Source organism: Equus caballus, chromosome 20, assembly GCF_041296265.1.
Source record: "Equus caballus isolate H_3958 breed thoroughbred chromosome 20, TB-T2T, whole genome shotgun sequence".
In the NCBI taxonomy this organism is placed as follows: domain Eukaryota; kingdom Metazoa; phylum Chordata; class Mammalia; order Perissodactyla; family Equidae; genus Equus; species Equus caballus.
Genome location: NC_091703.1, coordinates 23,837,256 through 23,854,064, shown reverse-complemented (window position 1 = coordinate 23,854,064; position 16,809 = coordinate 23,837,256). Strand labels below are relative to the sequence as shown.

The window sequence follows — 16,809 nt, the reverse complement described above, 5'->3', positions numbered from 1 at the left end:
TACAAATAAGTAGAGTGGCTGGGTGTATAGTTAATACATGTGAAAGTTTGAAGATTACACTTTTAATTACACAGAACGCACTGGGAACCTTTTTTTCTCTCTGAAATGTCATATATTTGTGAAGGGTGCCTCATTTCAGCCCAGTAGATGGACTGCAGAGGCACGCATGAAGAGCCCTGGGCCCAGCAGACGCAGGGACCCCTCGGTTTGCTTGTGGTGCCCCAGGATCCAACTGTGCTGCTTTTCCATGGCCGCTTTGCTATTGGAAACTGACTTTTTGTGGTTGCTCTCTGTGAGGGTGGCTGATATGTGGCAGAGAGACAGCAGAATGTCACCAATTTGTTCTCCATTAATTAACCATTTATGTAGCTTGATGGAGAGGTTAGCCGAGGGTGTCTAAATAACTAGGAGATAAAATGGAATTTTAGGGGTGGTGTTTGAAGTATGCAGGAGCACATAGTTTTCCAGAACTTTAGAATTATCTTCCAGCAGACTTATTGCTAACCATCCTTACCCATCCATGAAATCAAATCCTTCACCATCTCTGTAAACAACCCTGGGTTAGCCCACTGTGAGCTGCAGTGTGTACTTGATGGCAGTGAGAAATCTGTAATTCCTGGTGGCCTTTCTTGGACAAATGAGTGAAGTCAACCTTTCTCTATGTGTCCTCCTATTTTCGGAGAGTTTCAGTTAGTTTTCAAGATGGATGTTTTCCTAATGATATAGACATCTACAGAACAACTTATTCTTACAGCTGAAGAGAAGTTTTTCTTTTTTGGTGAGAATGACTGGTTTAGAAATTCCCTGAATATAAATGCCAGTGTTTGACCATTCTGTGCTTCTCTCAGAGGTAGCCATCATAGATATTATGAAAACAATGGAAATTTATAGTTTTTAACTCAGTCTGGCAAAATCATCACTCAGCTTGGGAAATGACTTTTTGAAACGCAAATAGGAAATTTGTGGATTTAAATAAAAATGCTATGGAAAAATTTAAGGTGGTACTAAATTTATTTGTAAGCATCGATTAAAATACTATACAGGGAAGCATTAAAGGTCTTTTAAGATGGAATTTGGAAATTTTATGATGACTTTTGTGAAATGGGGAAAGTTTATGGTACTTTTTTTGAAACACTGATGTCTGTAAACAATTGACTTCTGGGTTGGCATGACAAATTGAGATGACCATTATCTTGCATTACATATTATTTATAAATAATGTTCAGATCTCTAAATTGCAATTTGTTTCTGCAGTCAGAAAACCTCTTCACTACCTCCTATTGTAGGATCCAGGAAGTCTAAAGGGAGTGTAAGTATCAGATGCCTTACTCATTAATGTTCTATATTTCTGTACGATACCGAGAGATTGTCCTTTGGGTTTCAATTAAATTTGAAGAAATAAAACTTAGCTGCCTTGTGGTATACAAGCAATTATGTGAAACAACACCAGAACATTAATGTTACAATTAAGTTCCTAAAAGACAGCTAACATTTTTAAAACATAGATTTCAAAATAGATACCTTTTGCCTTTATATAGACCTGATAACATTTATATCACTCTTGAAATCTAGGCAATAATATGTGAAACTAGGAGACATGCTGTATTAGGGCACATCAGTGGTCTACCCAGTCTTGTTTACTCTCTCTCTCAAAGACTAAAAAGGAAGTTTTTGTAAGAAAATGGCAACCCTAAATTATATTCCTTTAAAAGATTGAGAATCATCCAAACAGTTCCTTATAAGAATCTATTCCATCCATCATTTATTCATTCATCTGCTAATTCAGCAAGCGTCTATTAAGTACCTATTTTGTGGGAACTGTGACAAGCATTTAGAAGGTAATTTCTTAACCTATTTGTAGTTTTTCATCTGTACCCCTTCGTGGGGCTGAGTTTCACATCATGCTGGAGTGTTGCTTTGACAGGTTTTTCTGGCTGAGCCTGCTCTTTCCAGCCTATTGATAGAATTGTTTGACCAGTAGTGGTCAGAATTGATTTGACATCTCTCCCCCTCTGAATTAACTAAGCAAAATTCTTATATTGGTATTTTGTAAAATAAATGACTGCTGGGCAATAATACTGTCTCCTAGTGAGGATTTGGATAGCTCTTCTCCCCCTTTTGTTATATCACATGAAATTCTTGGAAAAAAGAAAAATAGCGTTGTATGAAGAAGTAGTGCTGAACTCAGTGTAACAAACAACAGACGTGTAGGACCCGCTCCTTTGCTGAGACTCTGGTACTATTTATGACAAAGCTCTTGCCCTCAAGAAACTTGCAATCTAATTGAAATAGAGAAGATAGCTTGAAAAGGTAACTAACAAGCTAAAACTAAACGCCGAATATGTAATGAGATTGGCAAACATGAGAGAAACAGAGGGCATCAGTGTGTGTTGGCCAGGGTACATGGAGGAAGTTGAATTTGAGCTGTGCCTTTGAAGACTGTTTCAGATTCAGGCAAAGGTCCATGAGGGGAAAGGAGTTTCAGACAGAGGGACAGTGTGGGGAAAGGAGCAGAGATGAGCACTTGGAGAAGCAATGATGCTGGCTGATATTTAGTGAACACTCGAGGGCTCAATACCGTGCCAATGTCTTTACAGATGTGGCTGATTTAATCCTCATGCCATGAGAGTTATTTTTATTATTGCATTTAAAAATGAGAAAAGGAAGCATAGAGTCTAGACGTTCCCATTGAACAAATGGCAGGGGAGGGATTGAGTCTGGATGGCCTGCCTGGATGGAGCTCATGCTCCTGACACCAAGGGGACAATGAGTCCCTCAGGCTGACTAGAACAGAAGGTTCATCATGGTGTGGAGGCTGATGTGCCTAAAATAGCAAGTGGCGGCAGTTTTAGATGACCTTGAATGTCAGGATGAAGAGTCTAATCTTTATTTTTGAGTAGAGGGCAGCTCAGGGGGACATCTGAGAGGTGAGAATGTTAGTCCAAGTCCATCCTAGGAAGATCAGATCTTTCATGTGGAGAAAGACTTAACATGCTGAAAGACCATAGATGAGACATCAGTTATGGGACAACTACAATAGCCTTGGTATAAAGTGATAAGAACCTGGACTAGGAAGGTGGTAGAGGTAGTGGGGGGTGATTATTGGTCATGAAGAAACAAAGGACTTGCTTGGTGATTGGGTCCATGGAGTTAATGGAGAGGTTGAAGCCAAAGATAATTGCAAGTTTTTGAGCTTGGATGCCTGAGAAAATGGCAGTACTGTGGCTAAGAAGAAGTCAGTCGGAGGAAATGATGACCTGCTTAATTTCAAACATATTGAGTTATAGGTGTCATCACAAGATCTAGTTGAAAGTGTTCAGCAAGTAGTTGTAAATGGTAGCTAGTGAGGCCTGATGAGAACATCAGATGTAGGTTGTGAGTTCATCCCCATAAAGATCATAGTTGAAGATCAGAAACATGTCATTGCGGTATACCTTCCTAGCATCCAGCACAGCCTGGCAGGGGATATACTGCATCATGCTGTTGAATGAAAGGATGGGTGAGTGGGAACCTAGAGGGAGAGATAGTGCAGTAAGAACCACAGAGGGCATAGGCTTGAGGCCACTTAACTTCATGGGTGTGGAGAGGAAGTGGAGAGAGAATATTCCAGTAGCTGAAAAAAATATCTTTTAGCCACTATAAAGCTAAATAAAACTCATGAATTTAAGGTTTGGAAATTTTGGCCTCTTGTTCTTCAGGACTTTGGAGCAGAATCTCTTCTGCATACCACGCAAATATGAGCTCATTAATTCTTACAGTACAGCTGGAAGAGAGATAGTTAAACAGAGACGCGGTGTAGTTGAATAACTGCCCCCAGGTCACCGGGAAAGCTGATGTCAGAACCAAGATCATGACTCATCTCCTTGCATTCCCAATTACTGAACTTTGGAATTGTGTACCTACTATTCTGAAATATGGATTGTCTAATTTTTTTGTTAAAAACGTGTAAATATTTTTCCTGCTTTAATCATATGCAGGAGGCACATATGTACAATTTTCTTTCTTGCTCCCTTGTTTGGAAGTTCTTTAGAATCTGTACTGTGAATACTGGGTGATCCGATAATGACTGATTGAGTTTTCCACGTACCTGGCTTGGAGCCAAGCCCCTGGGAGACAGTGATGAGCAAAAAGACAACAATGCTCTCTCTTAGCTCATGGTCTACTTGGGGAGACAGAGGTGAAACAATTCCACAAATCAGTATATAATTACAGAATGTGATAAAAGTGAAAGATAAGTACAGAGCAAGATGAAAGACATTAAAAGGAGGACTAATTTAGATAGGTGTGTCAGGAAAGTCCTCTTTGAGGAAATGACCTTGAAAGAAAGACTAAAAATTATAAGATACGTTTCTATTTCGTAGAGAGCAAAGACTCAAAATTCTATTTCTGTGCTATGGCTTAGAAAAATAAAATGATAGCAGAATTTGCCCCTCTTTTCACAATGCTCCCAAAGCATTCTATGTATTCATCCATCCATTTGTCTGCTCATTCAGTCATCCACTCAACGTATATTTATTGAGCGCTTACTGAGTGCCAGAAACCACCCTAAGCAATTGGCAAATAGTGGTGGACAGACAAAGTTTTGGACCTCATGGAACTTCATTCTGGTGCCTGTGTTTGTGAGTGTGCAGAGGGGAGGGTGCAACAATTGGGGTAGACAGACTTATCAACCTCCAAACAGAGATGTAAATAACTTCAGAGGGTAATAAGTGCTCTGAGGAATAAAATGTGGGAGGACACTAATTGACACACAATTCTCTAAAACTGAGACCTTAATGATGTAAAAGTAAAAGAGCCAGTCATACAAAGTTGGGGCAGGGGAGAAAAGAGCCGCCCTGGCAGAGGAAGCAGTTGCAAAGGCCCTTGGTAAAGAGCTTTGCCTGTTGGGAGAGCAGAAAGGCCAGAGTGGTCTGAGTGAAACTGGAGAGGCAGGCAGGGCCCGACTGTGTAAGCCGTGCAAGGAGTTTGGACTTTATTCCTTGATGGAACACCATTTGAGGGTTAGAAGAAGGGAGTGATATCATTTGATTTATATATTTTTATTTATTTATTTTTATTTTTATTTTTTTATTTTTTTGAGGAAGATTAGCCCTGAGCTAACATCTGCTGGCAATCCTCCTCTTTTTGCTGAGGAAGACTGGCCCTGAGCTAACATCTGTGCCCATCTTCCTCTACTTTATATGTGGGATGCCCGCCACAGCATGGATTGACAAACAGTGCGCAGGTCCACACCAGGGATCCGAACCGGCGAACCCTGTGCCGCTGAAGCAAAATGTGCGAACTTAACTGCTGTGTCACTGGGCTGGCCCCTGATTTATATTTTTAAATGATCATTCTGGTTGTGGCATCTATAGAGAAGTGCTCGAAGCAAGAATGGAAGCTGGTGGTAGTGGGAGGCCTGGAGTCTGGGTATGGGGTGCAGGTGACCTGGACAGGTGGCGGCAGGGGAGATTGACATCCATTATAATTCTTCTTTGAGTATATTGTAACTGTCTGTTGTCACTGATTGATGCATTCATCCAACAACCACTTATTGAGTGCATGTTACATCCTGGCCAGTTTTAGGGTGGGGAAAGAGGGAGGCAGAGATTCTAGAGAAAACGCTAAATGTGTGGACCTTCCATTCTGGAGGAGGAGAAAGACAAACAAATGCGCAATACATTTGATGTTCATCAGGGATAAGCTTGAAGAAAAATACATCAGGATATGGGGAGAGAAAGTGAGAGGGCGCTGCATCCTCTGGGTGGTCAGGGTACACTTCTTTTAGGGGGATTCATTTGAGCAGAGGGATTAATCAGCCTGGCACACGGTAGGTCCTCACTAAACCTGTTTAGTGGACGTGTGAATGACTGGCAGTGAGCACACGGAGAAAACACCTTATCTTGGTAATTCCAGAGTCACAAACTCAATTTTTAACAGGATTCATTTACTCCTTTCCTTTAATGAATTGGTTCCCTGGAGAATGTACGTGTTTTTAAGATCATTAACGGCTTGCCACTGAGTGGGGGTGTGAGTGAAGGGGACTGTGGGAAAATCAGCTTAAAACTTGAGGAACCACTGCCAAATCAATAAGTAAGGCATCCTCAAACTCATGATGCAAATCAAAGAGGACAGGGAGCTAGATTTTTAGGAGTTCATTTTTCCACACAGCTTTCTAGGAATTGCCCTATTGCATAATGTAGGGGAGTGTGGGTGGGGGCCTGTTAGAACTTAGAAAAAGAAAAGAGAGAGAGAAAGCTGCCGTAGTCTGCACAGGGGACCCTTGCTGGTGCTTAAGCGACTTGGTCAGCAGGGCCCCACCCTTGTGGTAGGGAGTGTGGGTAATGGGGGGTTCTGGGGATAGAGCAGACCCTTTCATAACAGCCAGGGAATGCCTTGTGCAAATCAGGACAAAACCAGAAGCCACCCTTTATACAGACACGTAGTGCTAGGAGAGTCACAGAAATTAGCAAATTGCAAGTAATTTTCAGTTGCAATTCCAGCCTTGAAAACAAAAGGAAGATATAAGTAAATTGTCTTAAGTTCTATTAAGTTCGAAAAATAAACTCATCAGCCAGAGGCTGTTCTCTAGCTGCAGCCACACCACATAGCATCAAAGCACCCTCTAGTGGAAGAGATGTAAAAATGAGACAGGTACCTGAAAGTTAAAGCCAAAGAGTAAATTGTCTTTTGTTGTTCTTATTACCATGTGGTAATAATATATCTTGTGGTCAGTAATTTACAGATTCAAATATTATAGTTGCTAAGGTTTTGCTAAAAAAAAAAAGACAAGACTACACATGTGTCACAAAGTGACTGAGAAGCGAATAAATTCTGTGTGCTCCCCACACTCCATTTTGCCTTGTGGGAAACTGAGTCTAGTATGGATGAAAGGGCTTCTCTCTCTGGCCGTCACCAGAGGCACAGGTGAGGGAAATGCCAGCCTCAGTCCGGGTCTGGTCCCCCGCCTGGTCTCCTGGGTGCATCACGTAATATACACACATGGTGAAGGCTGTTCTCGGAGGCAAACCGCTCGCAAAATTATTTTAAACTTAATGTTTTATGGCCTGTATGTCTTTGGCCTGTCTTCATGGGGGCTGGCAGCGGGTTTTTGGTAGGAATGAAAGAAACCCGAGTTGATTGGATCTTGTTGCAAAGAGCCAAGGGAACTATTTAAAAAATCCCAATTTCAGTAAAGTGAGGGGTGATTGAAGGGCTTTCTTTGGTTTTTTATTAGTTTGAGCCAGAGGTTTGCTGTTCCCATCAGATATACTGATATACGTGTGAGGCCAAAGGCAGGAAAGTGGCTGAAGTATCACATGGGGTCTAGTTTTTGTGCAGGACATGCTATGAAATTAGGCAGCTTCTTGATTCCTTCCACTTTGGCATAAAGCCATAAATTGTCACTTCTGGATGGTTTTTTTCTGGAACCATACTATGTAATAGCTATTTCTAGTATCTTGGACAGTGGGAAGCTTCAGTGTGGTAAAAGACTTGGGTAACCTTGAGAAAGTTAGTTCCTTTATCTGTAAAATGGTGATAATAATACCTATCTATAGATTTGGTAAATATTTGTGTTAATGGGTATTTAGCACATGAGAGGTGCTCAGTAATATTGGTTTATCAACTAGCATAGTTGTATGAGATGGCAAAACTCCCCTATTCTCTATGCCCTCCAAATAGCAATGACTATCCGTCAGTGTCTACACGTTATAAGTCGTATGTGGAAGTCTCAAAAAAGAAAAGAAAATCCTTCCCTCCATTCGTCTGTCGTTCCCTCCAGTCTCTCTCTGGATAGAATTTATTTATATATTATCTGTAAGTTATATAATTAACTATGTAAATAAATATGAGTATATGTAATTTATACTATATAATTTATTTATATATTTGTATATAATTTATTACATATTTATTTTGTGTTATTAACATTTTAGATGAATCAGCATGTTTTCTTTTTTAAAAAGAAAAGCATTTAAATTATTCCCCCTCTTCTAATTACAAAAAATTCTTCGTTTTCTCTCAGTTTCATTTAGTCCTTACAAAGTACCTAGTGATTAGTCAGGAATCAATATTTGAATGCATGAGCATCAATGACTGAAGCCATGCCTTCTAGAGTTATTGAAATCAACTAGACTTTCATGATGCTGCCAAATCATCCTTTTGAGTGTCCTTATCAGAAGTGTAGTAAATCAGAACATCCTGTTCATTCAACAAGAGTTGGTTTTTAGAATTATGTGAACCCCAAGGCACTCCAGGATGGAGTTTCTGTTTCTCCCTTGTTAGACCCCTTTTGTGAGTAAGACTTTTCCCAGAGAGATGTAAAAACCTATCCTGCTCCTTCATTGTTTCATTTTAGTTCTCAAAAGTTCAACAGGATCTCTGAACATTTCAGTAGGCTTGCTGGAAGGGTTACTCCTCTCATTCAAGGCTTGTAAAGTTTTAAAATCTTGGAATGTATAGACTCAGTTGAAAATAGACTGAAGTCTGAGACCAGGTTGATGGTTTTGGAATCTCCACTGTGATCACGTTATCTATTTCTTCTGCCAGGCAGTTTATGGCCTTGCGAGAAAGAATCATTGAAAAAAAAAGGAAAGAAAAAAACAACAACTCTGGCTGCAGTTAATGCAATAATTAAATGGAAACTGTATGTTTAAATTGCAATTGGAATAGGAAATTAAATTATGCAAAAAAGTGTTATAGATTTGGACAAGTTTTCATACTGTTAATAAATCTATGCATAATTCATTTTCTTGTAGGCTATGACAAAATAGCATAAATAACTTCATTTGTAAGGCTGTGAATTTTTCTATCCTTAATTGGGTGATGGCTAAAACTATTTAAATGCTTCTGGATGACTGAATATATAAATGTTTAAAATGAGTGGTTATAATAGGTTTCTAGGCAGATTTGTTTATTTAATTACTACGTTTATTTTCAGATCTTAGCATAGTACAGATGTTGCATAAAGATTGCACCCAATATGGTAGGAGTTTATATGAATTTTAAGAGAAGAGGAAAACTCTCTGCTCTTGGAGAAAGCACTCTGTACTCATTGAACAAGTATGACTTGCCAGGCACTGTGCTAGTCACTTTAGGAACATTCTCATTTCATCCTCATGATAGACCTAAAGGCAGGTACATTAACCTCATTCAACTGATGAGGAAACAGGCTCAAAGAAGGAAGGAGTTAGTTAGTCCAAGGTCCCATGGGTGGTTAGTGGCAGAGCAGTGGCTCTGAGCCAGGTATTTTGAGTTTCTCAAACTTGCATTCTTTCCATTACCTGCAGCCTCACCCCTTACACACTCGGGTAAGTTTAGCACCTGAGCATCTGAGAGCCAAGGCTGCCTTATTAGGAGGGAGTTTCTTGCTGTAGCAATGGCCAAGCAGTGGCTGAGTTCCCAGCACGGCTGTTCCTTGGGCACTTACAGGAGCCACCACTGTAGCGGCTGTTCTGTGGCTCCCCAGGAGCTAACCTCGGGCCAGTGACAGGAGCCACTGAAACTCAACCTCCCCTTCATGTGGAGAAGGCTACTTTGCAAATGCAAGGTCTTCATTTCCAGAGGCACGTGGGGACCACAGGCCACCATGGAAGGTGTGAAACTCTGAGTCTGCCTTGCTGGAGTTGGGAGCATGTAGTCCTGAGCTGCTTGTGTCTGTGTTGCTCTGGATGTGAGATTCATAGAGACCATGGTGGTCACCGACAGATGAGTCAATATTGGAGGATTCCTACAAGCACGGTGTGTGTCTGCTTGACTGATGACACCTAGACATTCACAACTAGTTAAGAGGTATTTCTAGATTAACTGATCAAACTGAGGGCTGTCACCATTCCTCATGCAACTGATAGCTGCTGCTTCTTCAGAAAGGTGCAGGAGGGAGAGGATGGTTAAGGCAGCGGTCCTGCTTTGCTGTTTGCTGGCTGAGTGACCTTGGGCAGGCTTCACCTCCAAGCCTCAGTTCCTCCTCTGTCCAATGAGGTGATAACAGTGCCTGTCTCCCAGGGTTATGAGGATTGAGTGAGATAATTTTATAGGATACTTGGTACATATTAAGAACTCAACAATTGTTAGTTATTGTTTTTATTCTCCTTCCTCTGCTAGACCCTTCCTCTGCTGCCAGGAAGAGCTAATGTAGGTATTAAAATAGACAGTGGCAGAATCAGCACATACACTCATCCGCCATCCCTGACCTATTTACCACTAGTTCATGGCTTATATTGCCTAGGAGTCACTTTGGGAGTTCATTAGCCAACAGTAAGTGTCTGATCTTCTGCCGCTTAGGGAAATGATCGCCAGTCTAAGTCAACGGTTGGATCCAGCGACAACTCATCTCCTCAGCCCGCAAAGAGGAAAGGGAAGAAAGATGATGTGAATTCAGAAAAACCCACGAAAGAGAAACAAAATGTAAAGTTAAAGGACTCACCACAACCAGTTCCAAACAGTGGTAAGTTTGTTGTTATTGTTATTATTGATTAACATTCTCTTCAGGCTGTGATATAATTTTAATTCTTAATTAGATCCATTTGTTTTTCTGGGCCCGCAGTAGATACTCCTTATTGTCGTATATGAGAGTTTTCAAAAAGGCTTTCATGTATGAGATGCTACCGTTTTTTATGTTTAATTTCTATTTGTAATTAGAGGTTGTGCTGTGAGGACGTGTGTTTTGAGATAAAATATTTCTCGTGGCGATCTTATAAAAATGGTAAATTTTACCCTCCCGTGCTCTTACTGGCAGTGCTTAGTTAACATTTTTACCAACTGCTGTTGACAGCCATCTCTCTTATTTGTCTACAACTCTTGTCTTCATTCATTACGATTTACGTTTAGTCAAAGGTCACCTTTCTTGAAAAGATGTTTTACTGACATCCAAGAGAATACTAAATATACACAAAACTTTACCAATAAACTATATGTACCAAAATTAGTTATGTAGTTTTACCTTGCATTACCAGCTGAGAGTTGGTATAAAACAATTTTTTAAAAAGCCTGCATTAGTACGAGATTTCAGGATGAAAGTGTGATGATGAACTAAGGACATATACAATCAGAATTGTGAATATTCATGTTAGTTCTCTTTTTGTGTGTGAAGACAGGCTCTTTTTGGTTTCATTTCAAGCGTGTTCTCAGTGGGGAGAGCGCATGAGAGTGGAGTGATGCTGTGGGCAGGGAGGGCTGGCTGGGGCACAGCCCAGTGGAGTGATTGCTTCTCCTTCCTCTGGGGATCCAGTCATATGCCCTGCAGGGGACCTGCTGGGGTACCCAGGAAGAGGATGGATGGGATAAGCTTTCAGATTCTTAGGCAGAACTCCATCTTCTGCTTGGGAGCTCCAGCTCTTTTCGAAGTCCGTGTGAAGAGTCACATTAGAATTACAGCTAATGTGGGCTTCACAGCTGTGGAGACAGCATAGACTTGTGGGAGGGTTTAGAAGACGCTGAACACGTGGTTAAAGAGTCAGAAGGAAGCTGTGTGAGGCTAGGTTAGAAGAACAGTCTAAATGAATGAGCCAGTTACAGAGAAGAAAGAGTAGAGGAGGATTTAAATCTTCAAAGATTTCAATGATAGAGATTAGCTGGACGTTGTGTCCTAGATTCTTGTCCCAGGTCTGCTGTTCACCTTGGGCAAGTCACTTAACTTTTGGGGGCCTCATTAGCTATCTGCAAAGTGTGGGTTCATGTTAAGTTTTATCTTAAAAATTTTGCTTATCTTTAAGTTTGTGCAATCCTTTTCATGACCATGAAATAAGGAGGCTAGGGTGAAATGCAGTCAACAGATGTTTATTGAATGCTTATTGTATGGCAGGAACCAAAGGGAAAAAGCTAGCCTGGAAGAACATGCCATACTTTGAGCATTAAAAATAATAGAGGCTTTATTTTAATCAATAGATACTAGATTGTGAAGCCCCCAAGGCCTCGGCTATGTATTACTAGTTTTTTAAATCCCGAACAACTGGCACAGGTCTGATGGATATGAGACGCTTAATAAATACTGATGAATGAATGGTGGAGGTTACAAAATAGATAAGTCTCTGTAATACTTTAAAACCCACTAAGAAATAGGACCCATTTTCAACTTTTCATGAATCATTTTTTATTAAAAGCTTTTATAAAATACCGTTTGCTTATTTTCTGTGAGGCTCTTATTAGCTTACAAAAATCCCAACTTCTCCTTCCACTATATTTTTTAAAAGTCTGTAGATTTAGTAGTTGTCCCTCAGAAGAAAAGGAACCACTATCTTTTCAGGTTCTTATTTGTAGAAACTTGGGAATACAAGAGGCTGTATGGACATTTTCCTCTTTCCCAGGAAAGTAACCTTTATTGAAAGCTGAATTATCAGTATTTTTGCTTTTGTAGAAATTCACAAATAGTTTTCAACAACACTTGTATTTGTGGGGATGAAAATAACAACGACATGTTGAACACTGAAGCAAGTCATATATATATATATATATATATATTTCTTTTTTTTTTTTTCCTGAGGAAGTCTGTCCCTGAGCTAACATCTCTGCCCATCTTCCTTTATTTTGTATGTGGGACACCACCACAGTATGGCTTGATGAGCAGTGCCTCAGTCCATGCCTGGGATTCAGACCTGTAAACCCTGGGCCGCCAAAGCTGAGCGCACAATCTTAACCACTACACCACCTGGCTGACCCCTGAAGCAAGTCATATTTTAAAAGTACTAAGAAAAGGTAGAAGCCCTCAGCTTTTCTTTCCTTGTCTTTAGAGAATCCTGCAGTTGGTTTAGAGAATTGCCCTTTTAAGTGTATATTTTCCAACATAGTTTTATAACGTGCAGATGATAGGTTTTTAACTGCTGGATCTCTTTGTTACATAGGATAACAACAGCTGGTGTCTTTCAAATGAAGGTTTTGGGGACTGAAATGTTTTCCCAGTAAGAGGCTTATACCACTGATCTAGAAGCACATATGAGAGTTTAGATGGAGCATTTTGCATCTTTTTATCTTGAAAAAAAGAACATATAACCTGGAAAATGAATCTTGGCTTTCAAAAACAGTTTTTCCAGGGAAAACCAAAAGAGCTTTTGTGCAGTTGCCTAGATTAAATCATCACTTGATAAATTTAAGGATATTAACTTAAATCCATATTTTTGAAAATTGAGCTATTTCTACTTATCAGATCTCCGTCCAGATGTCTTTGGCTATTGAAATTTCCAAGTTATAATATCAAAACAGTCTCTCTTCCTCTCTTTTTTTCACTTCTTAATTCAGCCTTCATATTCATTTATTACTGCAGTTGCTTTTTGTTTTAATATCATCTGTTTTAGTAATTAGAACCAAGTGTGTGCTTTTGGATATTCATGTCTCAAGAGGGCTCTTATTCTTTAGAAAGGTAAAAGCAATGAGGACTTGAAGCAAAATGAAAGGGGAGGTGTGTGGTGAGTCAAGATAAGGACCAAAAAATGCAAGAGTTTAACACTGTATTGCATATTTGAAAGTTGCTAAGAGAGTAGATCTTAAAAGTTCTCATCTCTAGAAAAAAAGTTTTTGGGTGCCGGCCCTGTGGCTGAGTGGTTAAGTTCGCACACTCTGCTTCAGTGGTCTGGGTTTTCTCTGGTTCAGATCCCGGGTGTGGACCTAGCACCACCCATCAAGCCGTGCTGAGGTGGCGTCCCACATAGAAGAACTAGGAGGACGTACAACTAGGATATACAATTAAGTACTGGGGGCTTTGGGGAGAAGAAGAAAAAAAAAGATTGGCAACAGGTGTTAGCTCAGGGCCAATCTTTAAAAAAAAAGATTTTGTAACTATGTATGGGGACAGATGCTAACTAGACTTATCATGGTGGTCATTTCACAATATATACAAATATTGAATCAAAAAACACAAGAATTTGGTTTTCGAGATGAAACAGTTTTTTCTACTTAAAATATTATAATTTGGAATTAATCTGTTCAATTTCATTTCAAAGTGTTAAATTTTAGAGTTAGGATAAGTATCTATAATCATTTTATAGCATATTAAATTGTGCAAAATTTTGATCCAGTGTTCTTTACTTATATACTGTTCTCCTGTTAATTAGGAAAAAGAGACTTCGTAGGCTATCTTGATTTTTTTAAATAATTAAGATTGTAGTCATACATTTTGTCCTTTTTTTACTACTGATATTCTGATATCTAATGCTGTGTGAATGAGCAGTGCTGCTATCAGTCTGTAGGTGGCAACCTGGGTCTAATTTTGTTTCTTTTTCTTTTCTTTTCTTTTTTTTTTTTCCAAGTTTTTCTCTATAATAGTAAAGCCTAATAATTCAAGCAGAGCAGTGACATATTTCTTCAGGGCAACAAATCCCGTTTTCTTTTGGTAGCCAAGATGCAAAGTGAGATTGGTTGGTGATTGATGAAGTTGGGTGTGAAATGCATTTTTAGTGTTGCATTTAAATACATGCTTAACTGGCCAGCGTGTGTTTCTGTTACACTTTCCACTTGAGTTGCGGTGCCTTGAGAGGCTGTTAACTAGCGCACTCTCCACTATGAGTAAAGGAGTAATGATGATTGTTTTGAAATGGTATTTTGGGATTGATTATATTCATTGAATATTTTCTACATGAAAAAAATTAATGTTTTTAGAACCCTTGGAACACAGATAAGATAGTGAATTTAAGGCTCCTTAGAAATATTGGAAAGGTTGCAGAGAAAATAGCCTAGTCTGTGTTGCTGGCTTATATGGTATTGATAAGTATAAATACCTTTTTCTTTTTTTTGGTGAGGAAGATTGGCTCTGAGCTAACATCTGTGCCAGTCTTCCTCTATTTCGTATGTGGGTTGCCACCACAGCATGGCTTGATGAGTGGTGTAGGTCTGCACCTGGGATCCGAACCTGTGAACCTGGGCCACCAAAGCAGAGCACGCCAGACTTAACCACTATGCCATGGGGGCTGGCCCCCAATAAATACTTTTTAAAGGCAGAGTATTAAAATGTAAGTAGAAACAAGACTTGTTTCTTTTGAAGGATGTGATTCGGTTTGCACGTGTGGGCACATGCACACACACACACACACACACACACAAGGCCTAGTATCTTTGATGTGGTTCCTGGCTTATTCCCAGCATCATTCTGTGATAGTTCCCAAGGAGCTTGTGATGTTTAGACTCCTGAGGAGTGATTGGCAGCAGGTGCAGTGCCGGGAAGGGATGTCTGAATGTGAAGACCCTGCTGAGTGATTGCCCTTGAGCAGTCATGCTCTTGGGTTTTCTAACAGCCACGACCCACACATGGTTTGCTGCGCTGCCCCGAGCATGAAGCATTACTGCACTCCATCCTCAGAATCACATCACAGGGCAGTGAAGCTTGAGCTTCTTGGGTTCAGCTGATGAACCAGCTCAGGCACTTGCATGGTTCCCAGTCACAAGAAACTCTGAAGATAAAACAGGAAGAACACTTTCCACATGTGCTCTCCTGAGTCTCACCCTCTACGGGGCATCGTGTACCAGAAGGACATATATAAGAAGGCACCAGGATGGCTTCACAAAGCAGAGTGTTGGTTTTGTCTAATAAGCTAAGGTAAGATTGATGATTTGTTGGTGTCTATCACCACCACACTCACCCTGCACAGGGAAATGCAGGTTTTCTATTCCTTTGTTGATCATAACTTCCCATCTCAATGGCAGTGTGTATTGGGGTCAAATTTTACTACGTCAAGTACTAGTATGATAAAAATTTGTAAAATAAGCATTTTTCCATGTCTCCATGACCTTTGTTGGAATGACATATTGTACAACAAACTTCTAGTACAGCAAGTGGTTTTAGTAATTTCTTGACGCTTTATTGTGGTATTCAAATTTTATTAATAAAAATTAGTTTAGGAATTTATGCTTTGCTGTTCACTTTACTGCTGAGGGACTGAAAAATTAGAGACTGGGTGAATGCCAGTAAAATGTGTATCTCTGTTTGAGAGGAGTAAGATGCTAGCCCTTTTTAGAGAAGATGCTTTTCATATCCTGCCCTCTTACACACTTTGTCCACTGGATGGAGAAGCACTGTGAGAAAAGCATTCTTTTACAGCTGATATGGGGTTGCGGCTTCAGCGGTAAACTTCTTTTGGGGGCTATTTTTTTACGTAGCCCAAGCTTGCGGTGTGAAGATACTTTTTTGTTTCCAAAAGAAGAAGTTTGTGAGTTGTTGAGTTCTATAGATATTTCTAAACCTTTGGGAGATTTTATTCCAGACATTCGTTTTAAGTAGGCGTTTTGTTACTCACATCACATTTTCCATTCAAGTAGCCCGTAAAGTTCTGTATAACCCATGAAGCATCTTAATTCTTGCCCTGTTCTCATAATGCTGTGTAAGGTAGTCGCAGCGTGCAATAATGTTTCTAGTGGGAAAGTCAACTAGAAGGTCCATTTCAGAATGCCAGAAGCTCATGTTACCCTGCTGACCGAGGGGTGCAGAACTGCCCTAGGTCAAATTACTGGTGTAGGCCAGAGCCTGGAGGCTAGGGATCCAAGTGGGTGTGGGTCTGAGGAGGGATGCCAAGGTGGAGGGGCCAGACCTGAACTTACAGGAGAGGGACACTGAGATCTGGGCCGAGCTTCTTTTGTTAGTTGATCCTCTGAAAGAGGATGCTGTTGGGATTGTCTCATCTTCATTCTTCCCCTAGCTTAGGCTTGCCAACCTCCCTTTTCATAGATGCTACCCATCACTTCTCAGCAGGTCCCCTTTCCTTCTTGGCCCATCATGGACTCTGACAAATTTCACAGCATTTCCTTGATTCTGTTGCCTCCAAAGTTAGCTCTCAACTTTTCTGTAGCTTGCTATAGAGAAAACATGGATCCGTACCAATGATGAGTTTCTGGCACACCAAAGACTGA

General features: G+C 40.2%; 1 protein-coding gene across 2 annotated transcripts in view; it reads left to right on the top strand.

Moving 5' to 3' along the window:
* DCDC2 (doublecortin domain containing 2) overlaps positions 1 to 16,809 on the top strand; it is a 175,181-nt gene that overhangs the window by 61,114 nt on the left and 97,258 nt on the right. For both annotated transcript variants that reach the window (XM_001495171.5, XM_023624520.2), the window contains exons 7-8: positions 1,255 to 1,309; positions 10,264 to 10,426. In XM_001495171.5, the coding sequence (XP_001495221.1) occupies positions 1,255 to 1,309; positions 10,264 to 10,426 (218 nt within the window). The remainder of the gene's footprint in view (positions 1 to 1,254; positions 1,310 to 10,263; positions 10,427 to 16,809) is intronic.